The sequence below is a fragment of the Canis lupus genome, chromosome 9 (assembly GCF_003254725.2).
Source record: "Canis lupus dingo isolate Sandy chromosome 9, ASM325472v2, whole genome shotgun sequence".
In the NCBI taxonomy this organism is placed as follows: Eukaryota; Metazoa; Chordata; class Mammalia; order Carnivora; family Canidae; genus Canis; species Canis lupus.
In genome coordinates, this window is record NC_064251.1 from 53,764,707 (window position 1) to 53,787,895 (window position 23,189).

A 23,189-nucleotide genomic window follows, 5' to 3' on the forward strand; every position below is an offset into this window, starting at 1 on the left:
CTCAGAATAAACTTATCCCACTTTGTTGCATTCCTTCCCCATCTCTTCTCTCTCTCTCTCCTCTAGAAATAAAACTCTGGACAAAGTGACTAATTCGCATCTTCTGGATGTGTATGAAGTCTGTGACTTTGAGAATCTCTAGACCATTTCCAAACAGTGATGGGAGTAGGCCACCCTGGGGCGTGTTGACCTTGAATTGTTCACAGCACATGTCAGGGCTCCTTGCCTTGTCTGTGGTGTGTGTGTCTGTGATTTATGGGTTGGGGGGCGGTACTAGGGCCTTGGTTTCCTCATGTGTCAAATGGTAATTAAAACACTTTCCTTCCAGTAGTAGTGTGAAGATAGGGGCAACCTAGAGCTCCTCACACAGTCCCTGACTTATAATGGGATGTTTAAAATGGGAGCTGCTGATCTAGCCATTTGATTAGACTCCAGGAGAGAAGCAGCTCTCAACCCTGGAGGCTCCCCTTTCATCTCTTCTTGGGATATCTGTCTGATACTTGATGAATATTTGATAAAAGGAGTAAGTCTTGGGGAAAACTCTTTATGTGGATTTATTCAGAGCCCTCTCTGACAGTTGTATGAGAGGGGTTGTGGACCTCTGAAGGGCTTTGCTTTTCACTCTGAGTGAGAAGAGATGCCACAGGAGGGTTTTGAGCAGAGGGGCAATGTAACAGGATTTAACCTTTTACAAGGATCACTCCAGTTAGTGGGTTGAAAAGACTACAGAAAGGCAAGGAGCAGGGGACTCTTGGACGTATGGTAGTGGTTTAGGCACAAAGTGACTATGGCTTAGATCAGGGTGTAAATGGTACAGGTGGTTACGGTGGTGAGATTCTGAATATACTGTTAAGGTGGGATTCACAGAATATGCTGAAGCATCAGATGGTAGATGTAAGCAGAACAGAGTCAAGAATTTTGACCTGAGCTACTGGAAGGGTGAAGTTTCATGTCTACCAAGACGTAGTGGCAGCAGGTTTGAGAGGGAGAATCAGGAATACAGGTTTGTGCTGTCTGTCTGGTCTAGACATCCAGGGCAGTGACCAGGAGCTTGTGTGTAGAAAGAGACCACTCAACAAATAAGCAGCGAGCACCTCTTCTTTGTCTGTACATCTGTGGTTCTCATCTAGTTTCTCGGCTTCCTATGTCATCTCTGTGCTACCAATGCCCACATGTATACCTCAAGCCTCATCTGCCTCCTTAACACAGACTCATTGATGGAACTGCCTAATTCAAGTTCCTGTGGATATCTGCAGAGGAAGGTTCCTCAGTCCCAATCTATACAGGGCCTGGCACAGATGAGATGCTCAAGTATTTGTTGAGCATGAATATTGTTTATTTCATAGACTAACCTTATGAATAGGTATTGTTGTTAACACTATACAAAAATCCATCGATTCAGTCTTGGTTAAAAACAAAAGAAATTATAAGATACACATGTGTTTACATTAAGTTCTTTAAATTTTCCATACAATAAGGGAAAGGAGATTAGAAAACACTTATTTACTAGTGATTTAAGATCATAAAGATACTTATATAGGTTCTTTTATTATTTTTACAAAGATGAAATTAAAACTTCCAAAGATATCCACAGATTTTTCCTGAGATATATTCAGTGGCAAGTTATTTGAGAAGACACTCATTCTGGACTATTCATGGTTAAATACATTTGTATGTTTCACGGACTAGGATTTCCTTGAATTGTAAGTGCTCTGTTAATCTGACCCATGTGAAAATTATGTGGACTCTTTTAGAACTTAAGGCCTTTGTGTCTACTTTATTCCAACTTTTTATTGATGTATACCATGAATCAGAAAAAATATATCTGGCTTTAAGTATGTAATTTGGAGGATTTTCACAAATTGAACACCAGAGTGTAATTAGCTCCAATCAAGAAATAGACTGGGGGGCTCCTAGGTGGCTCAGTCATTAAACATCTGACTCTTGCTTTCAGCACAGGTCAGGATCTCAGTGTTTTTGGATCGAGCCCTGCGTTGGGTTCCATGCTCAGCCCAGTCTGCCTGAGATTCTCTCTCCCTCTGCCCCTCCCCATGCACACGCACCTGCTCTCTCTAAAATAAATAAATCTTTAAAAAACAAAAGAAATAGACCATAGCTCACTCCCTCCTGTGCCTTGCAGCATACTCCCCCCACCCCAAGTGTAACTGCTATCTTAACTGCTGAAATCATAGATTAATGTTGCTTGTTTTTGTATTTGTATAAATGGAATCATATCAAATGTACTTCTGTGTGTGTGCCTTCTTTCTAGATTTGTAAGATTCATCCATATTTTTTATGTGTAGGTGTAGGTTGTTACTGTGTGGCATGCCACATGTGCAGGTGTCTCAGTGTACCCATTCTGTCAGCGGGCATTTGGGTGGTGCTGCTTTGAATATTCTGTATATGTGCTGCCAAAGCAAGCACTGCTTTGAATATTCTGGTACTTCTTGTGATTTCATGTGGGCATTTCTCCAGGGTACACACCTGGAGTGGGATTACCAGGCCCCCAGGGAAACATGTGTTAGCTGTCTGGATTCATCCCTTCCACAGTGGCAGGTGGACCCTGCCCATTGCTTTTCATCCTTGTCAACCTTAGTGTTTCCTATTTTTTCTTTTTATCCATTCAAGTATGTAATGGTATCACTTTATGGATTTTAATTGATTATTTCATGATGACTTTTGGAGTCGAGTACCTTGTCATCTGTTTACTGGCCATTTGGATATCCTCTTTTGTGAGGTGTCCATCCAATCCCAAATCTATTTTTAATCATTACCAGTTATGCAAAGAGATCCAAAATGGTGGCTCTATCAGATTTAAGCCCAAATCCAAGCTGAAGCTTGGTTTCCTCTATAGGTCATAGGCCTAGCCCCACTCTTGCACCCTACCCCTTCTGCCTCCATCCTGAGCCTCACTCTTTGGTTCAGTCCCTGTTGGTCTACATCCAACTTAGGCATCTGCATAGTATCTCACCTTTGACCTAACAATGCCATTTCTAGGGGCCTATCTCATTATACAGGTGCCTAGAAAGTTAGGCATGAGAGTATTCATCAATTCAGCATTGTTTGAAGAGCAAAAGTTAAAAACCATCAGCCAGGAGACTGGTTAAATAGGTTTCAGTGGAACATTTATTCAGCCATTAACTCTGCTCCTGTGAAAAAATGCCCACAACATATTGTTAAGTTGAAAAGTATTTCAGCTGTGCCATATGAGGGATTTTTCATTTTCTATGTTATGTATTTTTGCAGCGCTTGGATTTTTATAACAAGGTTGTTCTGCTTGTTATAACTCTACAGCTCAGAGTTACCCAGAGATTGCCTGAACACATGGATGATACGAACGGACTTTCATGTCAGAAGAGGCTTGGGTGTTGCAAAACTCCCAAGTAGTATTTTCCCTCTGTTTTAACATGAATAGTTCTATATTAAGTAAGACAGAGGATCTTTTCATATGGCAATTGTTGGAAAAAATGAAACATCAGGTTGCTTTCCGTTCGACTGGGCTGTGGTTATTTTTAGCTAAGTGTTGGCAGAGGTCTGGTGATGTTATCAAGTAACCATAATGGCCTCCATTTATTGAGCATTTGCTATATATCACGTCCTCAGCTAAATGCTTGACACACAGGATCATGTTTAATCCTGAGGTTATGCTTTTCTGTAGGTGAGGAACTTGTAACTCAGAGAGGTTACAGAGTTTGCCTGTGTATACGCCTGAGCTTGGGTTAGAACAGAGACTGCCTGACTCCAAAGCCCACGTGCTGCCTGCTGTGCCCACAACCCACTCAGCCTGAACTCTTGTCTTTATCTTTGCATTAGTCTTTAAAATTTTAAATAAGTAACACACTGAAGTCTTAGGTTTATTTTTTTAAGATTATATTTATTCATGAGAAACACAGAGAGGCAGAGATATAGGCAGAGGGAGAAGCAGGCTCCCTGTGGGGAGCCTGATGTGGGACTGGATCCCAGGGCCCTGGGATCATGACCTGAGCCAAAGACAAACGCTCAACCACTAAGCCCCCCAGATGCCCCTGAAATCTTAGGTTTAGGAAAGTTCTTCCTGGCTCAGCTGGTAGAGCATGTGACTCTTGATTGTGAGTTCAAGCCCCAAGTTGAGAGTAGAGATTGCTTAAATAAAAAAACAAACAAACAAACAAACAAAAAACCTTAAGTTTTAAAAGAAGAAGCTACTTCTCCACTCTAGTTGTCCTTTTTACATATTTGGGAAAGGGGGGGGTAGTGTGGATTGGGCAGGTAGCTTCGGATGAAACTTGTATAAGTGGACAAATGGAGATCCTTCCCAATTGTGCCACAATTCTGTGCCCAGTACACTGGAGGTAACAAGAAATTGACACCACAGTGTTTCTTAGGATTGGCTGCAGTAATTTTGGAACTGCCTCAAAGTGTTATCCACCATGACGCAGACATTGTGGTCCCTTGTCTGGCTGATATTTAGAGACTGCCCTTATCCAGAGCAGAATTAAGCCCTGACAGAAACCACTGCTAAGTTGGGATCCCAGCTGCTGCTACCAGTGACATTTGAAAGGCCAGTTGATATGTACATTTGTCAGCACCAGGCAGAGACCTTTGTTGGGCTTGACTGAAGGGCAAATTGAAAATCTAAGAATGAAATATTGGTACCTGGCAGACTACTCGGGAAAAAATCGGTGTGACTTTTGGGGCTTGGGAGGTTTTGTTGAGATTTGATTCTGTGAGCAGGCTATGTGCCTCTCTTCCAGCCTGTCCTTCCTCTGACATTCATCTGATAGGTGGATCTGCATCCTACAGTGGTTGCCCAAGAAAGTGTCTGCTCTTAGTAACATCATGGCCATTTATACAGAAATTGTGAAGCTATGTAAGCCACCCTTCCTCTGGAAGAAATGACTAGCAGATTAGTCACTGAGAGTTCCTGACCATCCATGGTATAAATGCCATAATGAGCAGTGGTCTGAGGCTTTGATTTCTTAAGTTCTATCAATGACTTTTGAAGTTGCTCTCACAGATTTGATAGATTACAATAAAATAGCAGTTTATGGCATTCCCTTGTTATGTGAAGGAGGGTTTTTGTTTCCTTTGGTCAGGTTTGGCCATAAAGGTAGTGTAGCAGTCTGATAATCCCAGGTGTTGGTGGAGATAATGGAGCAACTGGGACCTTAATAATGGATTTGCAAAGTGGCACAGTCATTTTGGAAAATCATTTGGCAAAAGCCATAAAATTAAATCTGGTACATACTGTATAGTTAGACAGTTCTATTCATAGGAAGCTCTTGCATGTGTTCCAGGAGACATATATGAGAATGTTCATAGCAGCGTTGTTTATAGAAGCTGGAAACAGCCCAGTGTCCACTGAAAGTGAAAGCTCTTATATATACTTCAGCACGGTTAGGCATCAGACCTACCACTGAGTGAAAAAGCAGGAATGTAAGAAAATTTACAATATATTTCCATTTATGTAAAGTTCACAAAGCTGTCAGTTAAACTATACTTATAGATATAAATTGTCACAAAAAGTAAGAGATGATAAGCACAAAAATCAGAATCATGGGGACTGCCTGGGTGGCTCAGTTGGTTGAGCGACGAGCTCTTGGTTTGGGCTCAGGTCATGACCTCAGGGTCATGGCATAGAGCCCTGTGTTGTGCTCCATGCTTATTACGGTGGAGTCTGCTTGGGACACTCTCTCCCTCTCCCTCAGCCCCTCCCCCCTGCTCGCTCGTGCTCTCTCTTTCTCTCAAGTGAATAAATAAATCTTTAAAAAATAATCAGAATCACGGTTATCCGTTATTGAGAAGAGAGATATGATCACAAACAGGGAATGTGGTGGCATCAGTGGACTTGATAACTTTCTGTTTCTAGAGCTGTGTTGTCCGATGTGGCAGCCACCAGCCACATTTCAAGTACTCAGTAGATGCAAGGGCTATCATGCAGGATGGTGCAGATACAGAATATTTCCATCATTGCCGGAAAAGTCTATTTGGTAGGCTAAGTTGGTGGATACGTGCATTTAATTCTAAGTCATGTGTGTGTGTGGAATTTTTCAAAAATTTGCTTTAATTTTAGTACTAGAAAATCTCTAAAAACATACAAAATCTGAAGTGTAACTTTCTAAGTGAAAAGCCAGGAAATAACAAGGGAGTGGTTGATAAAGCTCCCTGAGACTCCAATAATAGTGTGGGAGCATCTCTTTGGCATTGGCCTCCACTCCAGATGATTGATACACTTGAGGGACTTGAGAATAGGGGCAGGAAGTGTGTGTGTGTGCCAGAGCGTGTCTGATGCTGTTGGCAAGATCACCCCACCAGAGATGCCACCTGTCGCTTCCTTCCGCACTGCTTTCACTGGTCATTATAGTACTTGATCAGCACTCAGAAGCATAGTTTGAGTAATGTTTCAAGTCACCTGAAATCTGTTGTCAACCCATTGTTTCAAGGAAAAGATGACAAGCAGCCTCCAAGTCCAAATGTGTTCTAGTTTGTGCTGTCTTCTATTTCCAGAGTTGAGGAGGTTCATTACCACTACAAAGAATCTGCTTTCTCCACTTGATTTAACACATTGTGTGCTAAAGGTAGCTGTTTTTAGTCTATTAAATACTCCCAGGAGAGAGATTGATTGGTAGATGCAATTCTTTCTTTAAATGCTGATAGGATTCCCAGCTGTGCCCCAAAACAGACTAGAATTTCAGACCGAGGTAGGTAGGGTGCTATAATACACTTCCTGCCTTCAGTTTGCTTCGTTGGCCCTTGGATCAATGATCAGTACTGGCTCTGCAAGTGCAGGAACCTGAGAGTATTTGGGGGGCCCTCCATGCCTTCCTTGCACACCCCAGTTCCACCCTAGTCATGATGGCAGAGGTGTGAATCTGGCCTGTCAGTACAGCACCTCAGGGTAGCAGACAGGCAAAAGCGGAAGTTGGCTCACCCAGCCCAGGTCTCTAGAGGTCTTTGGCCACCAAACAAACCATGCATCCTGCCTAGACTTCCCCATTTGCATCTGCTTTTCTGGCCCTACTTTCAGTCTTAGTTGCTCAGGGTGGAAGTTGCACGGATTAGTACATCTCTCTAACATCCCTTCGGGCTTGGAAACCTGCCTGGTCAGTACTGTGACTGTAAGGATCCTGAGGCAGGCAGCAGTACAGACAGGTAGGGTAGAAGAGCCAGATGGAGACTTCTGGTCTGTGCTAGGGGAAAGGAGGATGGCATTTGTAAGGCCCTCAGTTTCTTAGGCTCATCAGTTAAAAATTCAGTGCTGCACCATAGCCTAGTTCAGATCTGTAAGCAGATAGGAGCTGAGAATTCAGTTTGATCAACCCTGCGACCCATCCAACTTATGTAGTTGGGTTAGTGCCCTGTGCAGAAGCACTGTGTGCCCAGCCCTTGGATAAGAACCTCAGTGCACTAGCCACAGGCAGCACCTCATTTCTTCTTTATCACATCTCACGAACGGCCATCTCACGAACGTTATCAATCCCTTTGAAGTATTTTAACCCAAACAGTCTGACTACAGAGCTCAACCTTTCACCACCATATGTATTAGACTGGTCACATCATTTTGAAGTATGAAGAAGAAAGTATAAACTGTATAGGGGACCTACCCTGCTTGGGTGGGGAAGAAGAGGCAAAGTAGAGGAGAGGTAGAGAAACTGTGCCGTGCCAGTTCACCTGCTTTGAATCCCAGGGATGCCTGGTATATAAGGACAGGTGCTGAGAGCCCCTCCTCACCCTGCATTGAGCTGTTCCATATGAGGAGAGAGGTGCACCAGCTCCCTGCAGATTTCTATACACTGTTGGGTCCAAGGAGGGCTTCCTGCCAGCAGACAAACAGCTACAAAATCATGTTTGGTTTGATTCTGCATGTGAGCAAAGGTCAGGCTCTGGCTTTTCTCTTTGGTCCAGAGTGCAGTGGGCTTCTAGGAAGTTTGCAAAGAGCAGATAGATTATCTGAAGTTGCCAGCTACCTAGAAGGCCTTTGATGCAGGAATTGAACCTTGTCCCAATGAAGCCACATGCAGTAATAATAGACACAGTGACAGGCCTGTAGCACAGGGTGCTATGTCGTTTATTTAGAAGAGTGTTTTAGTAGTAAATAGGTAGAAAAATTGAAGGGGGGGGTTGCTTTGTAGTTTTAAAACTACAGTTTTTTTCTTTTTCCATTGCATAGGGTCATGTTCTGTTCCCTAATTTTCAACCACTTTCAGGTATTTTCTGTGAATTTCATATAGTATCAAAAAAAAGCAGTCCTTTTTGTGGAGTATTTTCTGATTGGTTAATTTGTTCATTTGTTGAATGAATGTTTACTAAGCATCTTCTGTGGGCCAGGTACCCTGTTAGCATTGGGGATGTAGGCATGAACAGGGCAGGTATGGTCCTCACTGAGTCTGCATTCTTGTGAGGAGACAAGCACATTAATTAATTACTTGATAAGATCATTTCCAGCACTGAAAAACACTGAGGTAAATGGTGAGATGAAGGAAGTCTTCAGTGGGTTTTTGCTTTTCACATATACAATTGACTCATTTAAAGTGTAGAATGCTGTGTGTGTGTGTTTAGAATTCACTGGATTTTGGTGCAACCATCACCAGATTCTAATTTTAGAATATTTATTTCTCCCCACCAAAAGAAATCTCATATTCATTAGCAAGCCCTCTCTCTCCTTCCCTCTCCCATTCCCTTATTCTTAGCCACTAATCTACCTTCCATCCCTATTAATTTGCCTGTTCTGGACATTTCAAAAAATTGGAAGATACAATAAATGGTCTTTTGTGACTGGCTTCTTTCACTTAGCATTATATAATCAAGATTCATCCATGTTGTAGCAGGTGACAGGATTTCTTTTTCTTTTTCTTTTTTTATTGTCAGGCAATATTCTGTTGTATGCTTATGCCACATTTTATTTATCCATTTATGGACATTTGAGTTATTTCTACCTATTGATTTGTATGAATAATGCTGCTGTGAACTTTTGTGTACGAATCATATGGATACATGTTTTCATTTCTCTTGGGTATATGACTAGGAATAGAATTGCTGGGTCATCTGGTAACCCATATAGGAGGGTTCCAGTTCCCCAACCATCACCAATACTTTGTTATTACATGTCTTTTTTTTATTATATCTAGTGGGTTTTAAGAGAAACTTAAGTTGGTTTTGGCATTTCCCTGATGATTAATGATGTTGAACATCTTTTCTTATCTTTATTGCTCTTTTGTTTATCTTATTTGGAGAAATGTCTATTGAAGTCCCCTGGTCATTTTTAATTGGATTATTTGTCTCCTGTTGAGTTTTAAGAGTTGTTTATATTTTCTGTATGCAGATCCTTATCAGGTATATGACTTGCAAATATTTTCTCCCATTCTATAGTTTGTCTTTTCACTTTCTTGGTGGTATCATTTGTAGCACAAACATTTTAATTGACATATAGTATCATATTAGTTTTAGGTGTACAGCATAATGATTTGATATTTGTATGTATGGCAAAATGATCACCACAATAAGTTTAGTTGAAAGTTTTACATTTTGATGAAGTCCAGGTCATCTGATTTTTCTTTTGTCACTTGGATTTTTGCATCCTAAGAAACCATTACCAAACCCAAGATCACACAAATTGTATCCCTGTGTTTTATTCTAAAAGTTTATAGTTTATAAATAAACTGTTCAATAGTTAATAGTTTTAGCTATTACATTCAGATCTTTGATCCATTAATTTTTGTATATGATGTGAGATAAGGGTCCAGATTCATTCTTGTTCTTTTATGTATGAAATATCCACAGTCATTGCCAGCACCATTTGTTGAAAAGAGCATTTATTCATCCATTGAATGGCCTGACACCCTTTTAAGAATTGATTGGCCTTAGGGATGCCTGGGTGGCTCAGTGGCTGAGCATCTGCCTTTGGCTCAGGGTGTGATCCTGGGGTTCCAGGATCAAGTCCCACATCAGGCTCCCTGCATGGAGCCTGCATCTCCTTCCGCCTGTGTCTGCCTCTATCTCTCATGAATAAATAAATAAAATCTTTAAAAAAATGTTTTAGAGTTTTTAGTGTATGTCTTGCACTTGTGTTAATTATATGCCTCAGTATTTTATTCTTTTTGATGATATTATCAATGGAAGCTTTTTTTGTTTTGTTTTGTTTTTATTGACATATAGTTGACATACAGTGTTATACTAGTTTCAGGTGTACAACATAGTGATACACTTGTGAGCACAGCATAGCATGTAGAGATGCTGTGCTCACAAGTATAGTTATCATCCATCACCATAAAACACTATTACAATATCATTGACTATATTCCCTATGCTATACTTTTAATTCCAACAACTCAGTCATTCCATAACTGGAAGCCTGTGTCTCCCTCTCTTTTTACCCCATTTTGTCCATCTTCCTATCCCCCTTCCCTCTGGCAACCATCATCAGTTCCCTGTAGTGTAAATGGAAGCTATTATTATTATTATTTATTTTTTCTAGAGAGAGAAGGAGAGGGAGAGAGAGAATCTTAAGCAGACTCTGTGCTGAGCGCAGAACCTAACATGGGGCTCGATCTCACGACCCTGGGAGTCATGACCTGAGCCAAAATCAAGAGTTGGACATTTAACCAACTGAGCATCCAGATGCCCCTAAATGGAAGCTTCTTAAAATGTTGTTTTGGAGCATTCATTTGTACTATATAGAAATCCAACAAACTTTTTTTTTTCTTTTTTTTTTTAGAAACAAGTGAAAAATTAGGTTTATTTATTTATTTTTTAAAAAGATTTTATTTACTTATTCATGAGAGACACAGAGAGACATAGGCAGAGGGAGAAACAGGCTCCCTATGGGGTGCCCAATGCAAGACTTGATCCCAGGACCCTGGGATCACACCCTGAGCCAAAGGTAGAAGCTCAACCACTGAGCCACCCAGGTGCCCCTGACTTTATGATTTTTAACTACCTTAAATACCTTGAAGTAAGTAGAATCACACGTTATTTGTCTTTCTGTGGCTGGCTTGTTTTGCTCAGTATAATGTCTTGAAGATTCATTCATCCAACAAACTTTTGTATATTGACTTTGTATCCTGTGACTTTATTGAATTGGTTTATTAGTGCTAATAGTTTTTTAGTGGATTGCTTGGGATTTTCCATATATAAGGTCATCTACAAATTGAGTTTTATGTCTCCCTTCCCAAGCTAGATGGCTTTTGTTAGGGTACTGGAGTACAATATCGAATAGGAATGGCAAGAATGGACACCCAGGGCTTGTTCCTGATCTTGAAGAGAAACCATCCAGTCTTTCACTGTGTTCCAGAAGATTTTGAACTCCTTAGTGCTATTTCAGTCTCCAGTGCCAACTCTGAGGCCTTGCCCATGACACTTATTGCTATTCCCTAAACTAACAAAAATCAGAAGGTTGATTCAAAAGAGCCTTTCTTTCCAGTTCATTCATCCTACACTTCTGTGATTCTACTTTAATATTCTTTCTTCTTAGTTCCCTTAGACTTTGGTTAGCTCACCATACAAACTCCATGGAAGACACTGGAAATATTTGCGAGTTCTTTTTCCATAGCTATTTTGACTGCCTTTGACTTCCACAATTCTGAACAACCTAATTTACATGGAAATTGCAGAAATTAAATTGTGTGAGCAGAAGTGTTTCAATAGATCGGTCTTTCCTTTCCTTTGTAACTCTAAACAGCCAGGGAAGATTTGTTTAGGGATGATGCTTGTCTCCACAAAAGGTCAGTGGAGCACAGCTCCTTCCTACCCTGCTTCTAACCATTAGTACCCTCTTTGTTTTCAGATTCTCAGCGTTCTCACCTCTCTTCCTTCACCATGAAGCTGAAGGACAAATTCCACTCACCCAAAATCAAGAGAACGCCATCAAAGAAGGGAAAACCAGCTGAAGTTTCTGTGAAAAATCCGGAGAAGCCTGTGAGCAAAGTAAGCCAACTCTCTCTAGGTGTTCCTCCTGGCCTTCGCCTACTTCGAGCATTATGAGTTTGTGCTGTTCTTAAGTTCATTCCCTGGGGATTCAGCTTTCAGTGCAGAACACCTACTCCATAGCATTCCATGCTTCCAGGCAGGGGCCTTCAGCGTCCTTGTAAAATATGAGCCTTTAGGATGGTGAGTGTTTCTCCTGTTAATCAGAGTCGAGTTCATTCAGCAAGAGCAGTTCCCCTTTTCCAGATGTGTTACCCTCTGGGCATTTAAAACAGCTCAGCGCACCATGTACACCCCACAATGCTGCCTCCCTGCCCCAGACAGCCCCATGTTGCCCTGGCACGCACACACTTAGAGGGAGGTTTGTGACATCCAGAACATCCTTCATTTGGCTTTAGGGCCCATGCTCTGAGACATGCCAAATCCTTGAAGCCCGGCCAAGGATGTCCTCAAACACGAGTAACCTCCGCAGGACCAGTCAAGTCAGATATGTCGAAACAGCGGTAGATGTTCACCAACCCCTCCCTTCAGCCTCAAACGGCCATTTCAAGCTCTGTAGGAATCCAGGTTTCCTCTCTTCCAGGAGGCAACAGACAGATTTCTACCAGAGGGCTACCCTCTCCCCTTGGATCTGGAGCAGCAGGCAGTAGAATTTATGTCCACCAGTGCTGTGGCTTCCAGGTCTCAGAGGCAGAAGGTCAGTGTGATGCTAAGAACAATTGGGTTTGCCTTGCCTTCTACTGCAGAATCCTGGGCCATGGTTTTGGGGATGGAAAGAAAAATCTATTGCAATATCCATGTGTTCAAGTGGGTGGTGACTATGGGCTTCACTGTTCAGGAAATAGTTCAGGGGCCTTGGGTAAAAATTAAGAGTTTATCCAAGCCCCTGTGGTCTTTGGAGGGAGCTCAGCACTCCATGATGAAAGCTTGGGGGTCCTTTCCAGGGTTGGTTTGGGTGTGCTACTTGGGTCCAATGCGTTCTGGGGGAAATGGGTGAGTCTCGTCTCTCAAGACCAGCTCTTCTTTCCTTGAGTTACTAAGATGACCTGAATAGTTAGGACAGGGAGGGGCATCTGCAGTAAAAGGTGCTGTGTTAGATGTCTAGCAAGCCTATGTGGTGAGAGCACACAGAACCAAGTACTCAGAACCAAGCACTCTCAGAGCCAGGGATACCTTTTGTGCCACTAACATTTATCCAGTCTTTTCCTCACCCCATGCTCAGTGCTTTATGCTTTTACTCTCTTACTGAACACTCATAATAGTCCTGAGAGATGGAAACTTATTTTGCAGAAGTGGAAGCTGAGGCTGTAGAGATAGGAAGCATTGGCCACCGTCACCCAGGAAAGGTAGTGATGGCCTGATTTGAGCTCAGGCCATCTGACATGCAAGTTAAAACCCTCGGGATGCTATGTTTCCTCTTTATGAAAGCCAGAATTTATTTTTTGAATGTCCCACAAATCCAAATGTTAACTCTCACACTAAACATAAAAGGAAAATTAACTTTAACAATGTAAAATAAAAATAAACCTTGTAGAGAAATATAATCCTAATGTTCCAGTGATTGTCCACAGCATAGTGGGTAGTAGAACTGTTGTCACAACCATCAATTAAACGTCACTGGCAAACACTGACCCGTTATATAAACACATAATTCTTGAATTTTGCAGCGTACCTATATTTTTGTTTTTATTTTAACTAGCAAAATATCTTAAAATTCTAGTTAAAAGTGGAGAACATTAAAGTTCGAAGTCCAGAAGTCTTTTGTCAAATAACCCTGTTTCCTGCCTCATCCATTAGCAAAAGGAGGCTGAAGAGGAAGAGTAAAATGTTCAGTGTTTGCCAGATTGATGAAATTCTGCACTGCAGAGGAGGAAGAAAGTAGGAGATTTGGTGTGCACCATAGAGATTTTTCTGGTTTAGTCTGTTCAGCAGCTTCTTGGAACTGAGTTTGGTCAAACAAACAAAAACCCCAAGCAGAGCATCCATGGTCATGTAGCGCTAGTGCAGCCAGCCCAGAATAAAATGACTTAGAACAACCGTGTCTCCTAGTCAACTCTGATAAGAGACTGTTTGGGCCACTCGGTTCTTGGAATTTTCCCCCTTCCTTCATTACTCCAAGAGAGGTCATGGGGGAACATTCATTGTGAAAGTGTCTTTCACTCGTGTGCATTCCTGCAAATGCCAGGGGACATTGGCAATGTCTGGAGACACTTTTGGTTGTCACCACTAGAAAGGTGAAGCAGATGCTTCTGGATCTGGTGGGTAGAAGCCGGTGATGCTGGTAAACATCCTACACAGGACAGCCCTCCTCACAACAGAGAATTCTCCACCCCAAAATGTCAGTAGTGCAAAGACTGAGAACTGTTGTGTAGCAGGGAACTGAGGGTATCGCCTTGGCCCAGGGAAGAATGTTACTCTGGTTTGGTTACCCTTTAAGAAGGGCTGAATTACCCTTTAAGAAGGGCTGAATTACTCTGCTCTGCCCCAAGTCAGCTGTCCAAAATGACCTGGGTACAAACCTGTTGTTTAGTAGAAGCTCACAAGCAGACCTGGAAGTATTGGGGAATCTGCCAACATGTGAGAACTTAGAAGATGCTGTTGGAGAAATCTGAAGATACATTTATCATTTGCTGTCATTATTATTTTTTTTTAAGATTTATTTATTTATGATAGACATAGAGAGAGAGAGGGGCAGAGACACAGGAGGAGGGAGAAGCAGGCTCCGTGCCGGGAGCCTGACATGGGACTCGATCCCCGGACTCCAGGATCGCGCCCTGGGCCAAAGGCAGGCACCAAACCGCTGAGCCACCCAGGGATCCCCATTTGCTGTCATTATTAATTACTAATTAGCTCTTACTTCTTAGAGAATATTTCCATATATGTTCTCATTTTAATCCCAATTTATATGTATGGCATTCCCTGTTTATTTTTTTAATATTTTTTTTAAGATTCTATTCATTCGTGAGAGGCACAGAGAGAGAGAGAGAGAGAGAGAAGAGAGAGGCAGAGACATAGGCAGAGGGAGAAGCAGGCTCCATGCTGGGAACCCGACATGGGACTCAATCCCAGGTCTCCAGGATCGCACCCTGGGCTGAAGGCGGTGCTAAACCACTGAGCCACCCGGGCTGCCCTTATCTTTATTTATTTTTAAGTAGGTTCCACACCCAACATGGGGCTTGAATTCATGATCCTTATATCACAAGTCATATGCCCTACTGACTGAGCCAGCTGGGTGCCCCAGCATTCCCTATTTAAATATGTGGGAAATTGCAGCTCAGTCGATAGAAGCATAGATTTAGATTCATCTACAGTTTACTGAGGGACTCTTCTTTGCCCAGGCCCTGTCCTAGGTGATTTCACATCCTGTCTTATTTACTCATCATAACTGCATGCACAAGCTTTTATTATTCCTAATATACAGAGTTTGGGCTCTGGCCCAAGTTTCCTTGATCAAAATCTGGTTTTATTTTAGATTACCCAGATTAGGTATTATCCTCCCCATTTTGCAGATGAGGAGCCTGAGGCTAGTGGTTCCCCAGCCCAGCAGTGGCTTCGGGTCTCGGCCTCCCCCAGCACCACTACCCTTTTCAGGTGTGTGGCCTGATGGTGGCGTCACCCTCACAGTGGGAAGGGATGCCCCGGTTGAGACAGGCACCTGCCTCAGAGATGGTGCAACTGGGAGCCTCCAGCAGAACCAAGTTTTTGGGTTCCCAATTCTAGCACGTGCTCTGTCTAGGTGTCTCTCTGTAAACTCTTCTGACTGCTGGCTGCATTTTGCAAGAAGCCCAGAGTTGAACAGCCATAGATAGCTGTTCAGGAGCAGAGGTGCTGTGAATGGATAGTGCTCAGAGGCCATTGATTCTGGAAGTGTAATTTGCTAGACAGTTAATGGATAAAACCTGATGCTGCTAAGTTGATGGTTCCTTTAGTAGGAGCCCTGGGCAGCCTGGCTCTTCAGTGGCACATTTGATCTCTCTGCAAATGACAGGAAGATTCTTTTTGCTCAGAAGTGCCTTCCTTCCCCTTTTGGGTGCCTCTCATCTCCACGTCAGCCCCTTTCTCCCTAGCAAACCTGATGACACATTTTCTTATAATGTTTCCCGCTTCCTCCCCATCTTTCGTCATCCCTGGCTCCAAACACGTCCTGATGTGCTGAGATGGCAGGGCTGTGGTCAGGGACCCTCTAGCCAGACTGGCCAGCTGGGGTTTCATCACATTGATGTCTAAGTATAAATCCTTCATAGTCACGTTCTCTCTGGCCCTGGCAGGTAATGACAAAGCAGAGAGCTCTTGTCCATGAGGTGGGAAACAAGAGCCTGGCCTCTTGGAAACACAGTAAATAAACACGTCTAGTCGTGAAAAAAAGAAAAAAGGTGAGAGTAAAGAGGCCAGTGATGGGGGCAGGGAAGGGTTCCCCCTCTTAAAGAATTTCATCTTTGAGGTCTACAGACCACCTTTGGCGAAGTACCCCTTTGAGAGAAAGTGAATCAGGTCTTTGGAAGTTGACTGACCAAAGAATCTATTTACTTCATGATCCCATTTATATATCTGTCTTTTGATATTCCTACACATTAAATGCCTCCAGTGTAGAACGTTTTAACTAAACCTTCCCCATTGTTTAAGAAGAAAAGAGCTAGTATTCTGAATCATCATCACTTATCTATCATTTATTTATAGATTATTGTTTAAATCAGCTTTTTCTAGAAACATTTTTCTTGTCTTTGGTTGCTTTTATTTATATATTCACTGCACCCCAAAGAGCCCACAGGTGGCAGTTTTCCTCCTATACAGCGATGATAATTTGCAGTGGACATGTGATCAGTTCTACTTGGGTGGGGTATCCGTTTTTGGATTTAACCATTTTATAGATCGTCCTTGATCTCCCTTCCCTACCAGCCAGTTGGGACCTGGGTCAATGATATTAGAGCCAATAGAGAGGGAGGTTGGGGAAAGGAACCAAGGGTGGGGGCAGTGTGTGGCCACTGACTGGATTCGAGGTATCCTGTAGTCAAGGAGAAAAAATTTGGGCATGGGAATTTGCATACTGGTAAGTTCAGGACTCTGAACTCTGTATTTTATTTTTGTCCTAGCTGGGCTTTCTTCAGGAACAGGGACTGTGAATGCTGTTAGCATTTGCTACACGAGTAGTGATTGAATCATTGCCCCCTGCTCTGGCTTCTTCACCTTTTCACCCCAGAGCCATCCCCCCTTTCAAACCCTGGGTTTTCTAGACCCTTTGAGAGAGCCATGACATTTCATTGGGTGGGGACTACATCTTTGTGTTGAATGTGGGAATCTCATGAGGAGTCCTGGGAGAATGGGTTTTGGACATAAATGCCTCTGACTGTCTCACCTTGGGATTTCTTGATTTGATTTACTGGATAGATAAGCACCATGGGACCTAACTGTTAGTTCTGTAAGCTTCCTATAGCCATCAGCAAATTAGTCCTCCCTATGCCTAATGAGATTAGTGGTGTTAGAGGAGTGTGGTTAGAGGAGGAGAAGCAATTTTCAGAACCTCAGGCCACATCAGACTCTGAACGAGGAAGGGAATTCAGGAGTATCTAAATGAACTGTCTTGGTCCAGGCTCCCTCCTCCTTCCTTCAAGACTAGCCTCTCTCCTGACTGCAGACCTTAGAAAGTAACTTGGCTTTGTCTCTGCAATAAGAAGCCTTTACTGTTTGCATCGATCTCAAGCTAGAAATCATACTTTATTTTTCCAAAACAGCTCCCGTTAATCTTTCTCCTCCCTCCTTATGCTCAACATCTCCTTTCAGAACCTGAGCTGGCTGGAAGAGAAGGAGAAGGAAGTTGTTAGTGCCTTGCGCTACTTTAAGACTATCGTGGACAAGATGGCTATTGATAAGAAGGTACTGGAGATGCTGCCAGGGTCAGCCAGCAAGGTGCTGGAGGCCATCTTACCCCTGGTGCAGAGCGATCCTCGAATTCAACACAGGTGAGTTGCCCTGAACTCGTTGGCCGTGTCAGAGCAAGAGAGGCCTCTGAGTGTCTTGGTTTGGGAGCATTTCAAAATATGGGCTTCTGGGAATAGAGAAGAGCTCTGGGAGGGAAAAGAGCCCTCTCCCTGCCTTTCGCAGCTATGAATGGATGTTCTCCCAAGGTTGATGTCATTGCTCATGAAGCCTTGACACCGATGGAGATCTCTGCCCTTGCTAGGGCTGTAGCCACAGAAGTCTGTGGTTGTTTCTTGGCCTTAGGTCATCGGCAGTAATCAGATTGATTTGGATACATTTCTAGTCCCCTTCCTTACCCATGGCATATAGAGACATTAAGCCCTATTAACACCTAGCCTGGTAGAGACCTTGACTGCGTAGCTGATTAGGCCAAAAGAGGTAAAGAAGAATCCCATTAGAGCATGGATTCATGAAACATTTAACTGTGGCAAGCCAGGCTGTCCCAGACAGTGCCCAGAGTCACTGGAAGCCAGGTATGTGGAGTGGAAGATTGCTTTTGTTGCTGGAGTGCACTTTTCCCTTGAAGGTTGGGAGCAACTTGCCCCCATTTCTGTTGTTAAGTCAGAAAGGAAAGGAATATTAAATGTAATCTTAAGTGAGAGCCTAGCAGGCACTTTTTTCTTTGAGAGGCTGTCAGATGCCTACTGGCTTGGTTTTTCTGGTACCTGCTCAGGATAAACGCATCTCTGTTTTCAGGTCCTTGAGGTAGTTTAATGTTCATACAGCCCTGTGAGACTGAGCTTTTATGAACCGCTTTCAGAACTTGGCAGCGAAGTGCATGGTTTTCTTCTTCTAGGAGATAGTGCAAACAGTGTCTTTATTTCTAAGAAGCTCTTTGCCCTGGGCCTTCTGCCCTGGAGTCTCAGCTGAACCTTGTGGATTGTACTCTTTGAGTCAGTTGGTCATGGAGGATAAAACATTGGTATGGCTTTGCCCCGCTACAGTCTTCACTTCTCTAGGCTGTGCTCCTGGCCCAGAGGAGGAGCCTGAGAGTCCTGTTGTGCCCTACCTAGGTGTCACACACTGAGTGATTTGTGTGCTGGTCTCCAGACCGAGGACTGTCTCTCTCTAGTAGTTAACTTCGTGCCAGCTCATAGAAGGGCCCAGTGCTGTTCTTCTTTGAGGGGATGTGCCCGACGGTATACTAGGGTCAGATGTGTGGATGGCTTTTGATGCACTGTTCTCCTGCACCTCTACTTGTGTGATGGTCTCTACCACGGAAGAGTTAGGACCTAGTGGAAAAAATCAACTTCCCCATGTGTGATAAGGCACTAATTTTATGGTACCAAGTGGCAGCTCTGTTGGGATTTAAGGGAGAGAGTTAGAGGAGAGCTCCATGGTCCAGTTAAACTTCCTGGAGCAGGAGCTGCTGGAGCAGGGCCTGAAGGAAAGGTGAGAATTGGACTGGCCATTGGGGCAGGGGAGGGAACAGGAAAGCAAAGGGCTGGCAGGGCATGGGATGCTCCTGGAGGGCGGGGACACAGCAATCATGCCAGGAGAGTGTGACCACTTTGGGGCATTGACCGAGGGACAGTGGGGAGTCGGAGCTGTGCCCCGCCAGCCTCAGGTCAGGTGCTGAGCCTCCCTAGGAGAGTCCAGCGAACAGTGCATGTGTGTGGCTGCTGGGACTGTTGTTCCTGGAGCGTTAGCCCGCAGCTGTGCCTGGGAGGTTCCTTTCTAGCTGCGCCAACACTGGAGGAATGGATCAGCGATAGGACAGTGGTTTGGGGGCATTTTTGGTGTATGGTGATGTTTTATAGCTATTTTGTAGTTGACAAAAATGATTTCATGTCTAGAGCATTTTCCTAGAGAGAACCAAACACCTGGATGTGACTGTAAGCAGCAATGACTCTCTTTTTTCTGGTAGTTCTTTGGCTGATACCACTTCCAGGACTTTTCTTCCTGAAATTCTTGCAAGGTCAACTGATAGTATTTTTCTTGGTCGCCCTGACAGCTCTTCCTTGAAGTTTCCTCTTCGATCCCTTCTGTCATCTCGTTCCTCCAGTGCAGTTTATAAGCTGGAAAAGTGTCTTCCTGTCTTCTGTGCAGAGCTTTCTCTGCGTGGTGTGTCCTAGCTGATGGGCTTTTGGTCGCCCTACCCTAGGGAGCTGGGACAGTGGTGGGCTGGCTTTGGAACAAGCGGCTGCATTGCTGAGTGTAAGCAGTGTTGGAAGGCACAGAACACCCAGAGACGGTTGAGAACAGAATCCATGCTTGCCTTCAGTACTGATGGCTTCCCTCCATTTCAGAAACTGACCAGCCACTAGTCCTGTGGATATTTTCACATCCAGAACCCTCCTTCCTTTTAATGCCTTAGCCCCTGACACAGGAATCTTCTGCTCCCAAGCTAATTCTGTGAAGCGTGGCCACAGTTGCCAGATTCCGTCAAGTGCCCTCAGGGAAGCGTTAACCATCCGGTGCAAGTAGAATTTAAGTAGTAGGGAAAAGCATCTCCCCACCTCCTTTTCAGCTAATCCTTGCTCATAGCTCAACAGGGTGATTGGCACTTTGGTGGAATCCCTCACGGGCACTCTGGCAGAAGGCAGCCAGTCCTTGTTCACTGAGGCCTCCCCTGGTCCCACCTGGAGGGAAAAGGCGGGGTTGCTTGGGGGAGTTGCTAGTGGTGCATTTCCAGCACCTCCAGTCCAGCCTCCAGGGAAGACTGAGGTCCTGTCTCCCTCCAGCAACCCTCCTTCCCAAGGGAGTGGGTCCAACACCCAATACTTATCACTCCTGTCGCTCTCTGAGGCAGCCAAACCCTGGCTCTCCCAGGGCCCCTTTGGTAAATTGTTCTTGTTTCTAATGGGACTCAAGGCATTGCTTTCATTCTTTGACTGTTCTTTTCTCCTGTTGGAACATGCACAGAGTGGAATGACTGGCTGAATGGAAATTGTAGATGTCCTGGAAAAACTTTTTCCTCCTTACCTGATTTTGAAGAACTTCTCACTAGAGCATTGTTTGGTTCAGATTTTTTATTTTAAATAGCTTTGTTTTTAGATCTTTTTTTTTTTTCTTAAGATTTTATTTATTTGAGAGAGAGAGACCGTATGCACAAGTAGGGGGAACAGGAGTGGGAGAATCAAGGCTCCCCGCTGAGCAGGGAGCCCCACACGAAGCTCGATCCCAGGACGCTGGAATTATGACCTGAACCACCCAGGCACCCTTTTAGAACTTGTTTTAATCATATCTTACAATATTCTACTTTTTTCTCAAAATTCTATCTTTGGCCCCTAAATGTCTACCTCACTTTTTTTCTCTACCCACTTTTTTTTTCAGTGGAGGAAGGAGCATCCCCCAACTTTTCCATATTTTTGCTCTTCCTCTCTTATAATGTATAATATTTAAAATGGAAAAATTATCTCTAGTTATTCAAAACTGTGTAGGAGATCTAAAAAGTCTACATTTGGGCCTCCCCTCTCTGATCATTGAGGTGTCCAGAAGTTGCTGGGCCTTCCGCTCTGTGTGGGCATCCCAGTGTACAATGGGCACCTCCCCCTCTCCCCCCACCAAGCCACAGGCCTCCTCTCCTCTCATCTGTCGTCTTGCCATGCTTTTGAAATGGAGTACTGCTCTGGCATGTCTGCCATGGAGATGGTGCAGAGGATGATGAAGCTGAGCCCATGGTAGAAGGAATTCTAGTGAGTTACAGATCTGTTGGAGCTTATGTTTAGAGGCTGTTTCAGTAAAGGATCCTGCTTGCTAAAATCTGCAAACCTGTTGGCTCCTTGTGATACATTTAACATGTTCGTCTGATCAAAATAAGAAGTGTATGGTGCTTTAACTAATGATTAGCAGCGAGGAGGAGGGGAAATTAGGACACTCCTTAACAGAGGCCAGAATCTTGCAAGGGAGGGGTGAAGTTTGAAGAAGTATATAAACTATAGCGATGGAATTTTTATATTTGGGAAATGAAAAAAGATTTTATGACACACTCAAATATAAAGCTCTGTACAGCATTTGTTGGATATAAGGGCATAGGTTCAGGGGGTGGGGACAGTTTGTTATCAAAAAGGAGGTGTGGCTCTTAGAAAAATTGAGAAACGTGCCCCCATCACCAAGAAACTGGTTCTGTATTAAACAGTTCTGTGTTAAACAGTCACCGTTTAACGTTCCTAACAAACTCTTCTCTTCCTCCAGCTCAGCCCTCTCCTCCTGCTATAGCCGAGTGTACCAAAGTCTTGCCAACCTCATCCGTTGGTCTGACCAAGTGATGCTGGAAGGTGTGAACTCAGAAGATAAAGAGACGGTGACAACGGTGAAGGGGGTCATCAAGGCGGTACTGGATGGAGTGAAGGTAGGCTGCAGGCGCTAGGCCTCCCTGCTGAACATCTGTCACATGAGACCTTTCTCCCAAACTGAATGCATTAAAAAACTGAATGCATTAAAACAACTGTCTTCCAGTATCTCTGGTGGGGGTGTCCTGCTCTGTCCCATAGCCATTTACTTCTCTCTGCTACAAATGGCTCTTACAGCAATAGAAACCTTTGGAGTGCATATCTCCATAGCTGGAAAAGCTGCCAGAAGCAATCAACATTTATTGAGCATGTATTAAATCTTCAGTAAGTCTTTACATTACAGCTCTGGCTCTGCGTGCTTGCCAGCTAGACAAAATGCAGAGGAAATTGGTTTTGCATTGACTTTTAGCAAAACTCTCAGCAAGACAGATGCTATCTTTTCATGTTCTAAGAACTTCTGGGATTCTTGGTAGAAAAGCAGGATTGAGATGAGTAAGAAGTGAAACTGTCTGGATTTGAAATCCTTGATGCGATCTGTGACTTTACTAGCCAGGGAAGTTGGAAACAGCACAGTGGGAAATTATGAATCATAGTTAAGGTAAGAGGTGAAAGCCATAGAGGGCCTGAAATTGGGGTCCACAAGACAAACTGTAATTGAGACAGTAAGTCCTAGTGGGTGAGGAGCGAGGCAGAATGTAAGCATGAAGTGGATGAGGGTCTTTGGATCAGGATTAGGGCTGTGAGCAGTGGGAAAGAAAGTAGAGACCTGCTGTTTCATGAGGCCATATTATATAGTGGAAAGAGAGAGGACTTAGCCTTGGACTCGGCTGGGTTTGAATCCCAAGTTCACTACTTACTAGTTTGTGAACTTGAGCAATTTACTCAAAGGCTCTGTACCCTAATTAACTCATCTGTAAAATGGGTATAATAATTGTGCCATATACCCTAGGGTTGTGGAAAGTATTAAATTAATTACTACATATAAAGCTTTTATTTATTTATTTATTTATTTATTTTCATATAAACCTTTTAGAACAATGCCTGGCACATACTAAGCATTCAGACTTTAGCTGCTTT

The 23,189-nt window shown here is 43.5% G+C and overlaps 1 protein-coding gene across 15 annotated transcripts in view; it reads left to right on the top strand.

The window, feature by feature from the left end:
• RAPGEF1 (Rap guanine nucleotide exchange factor 1) overlaps positions 1-23,189 on the top strand; it is a 137,522-nt gene that overhangs the window by 56,531 nt on the left and 57,802 nt on the right. For 12 of the 15 annotated variants that reach the window (XM_025475553.3, XM_025475556.3, XM_025475554.3 and 9 more), the window contains exons 2-5: positions 11,762-11,901; positions 12,485-12,598; positions 17,680-17,858; positions 22,015-22,171. In XM_025475553.3, coding sequence (XP_025331338.1) covers positions 11,762-11,901; positions 12,485-12,598; positions 17,680-17,858; positions 22,015-22,171 — 590 coding nt within the window. The remainder of the gene's footprint in view (positions 1-11,761; positions 11,902-12,484; positions 12,599-17,679; positions 17,859-22,014; positions 22,172-23,189) is intronic. The other 3 variants (XM_025475557.3, XM_035721015.2, XM_035721016.2) reach the window with 1 other exon arrangement.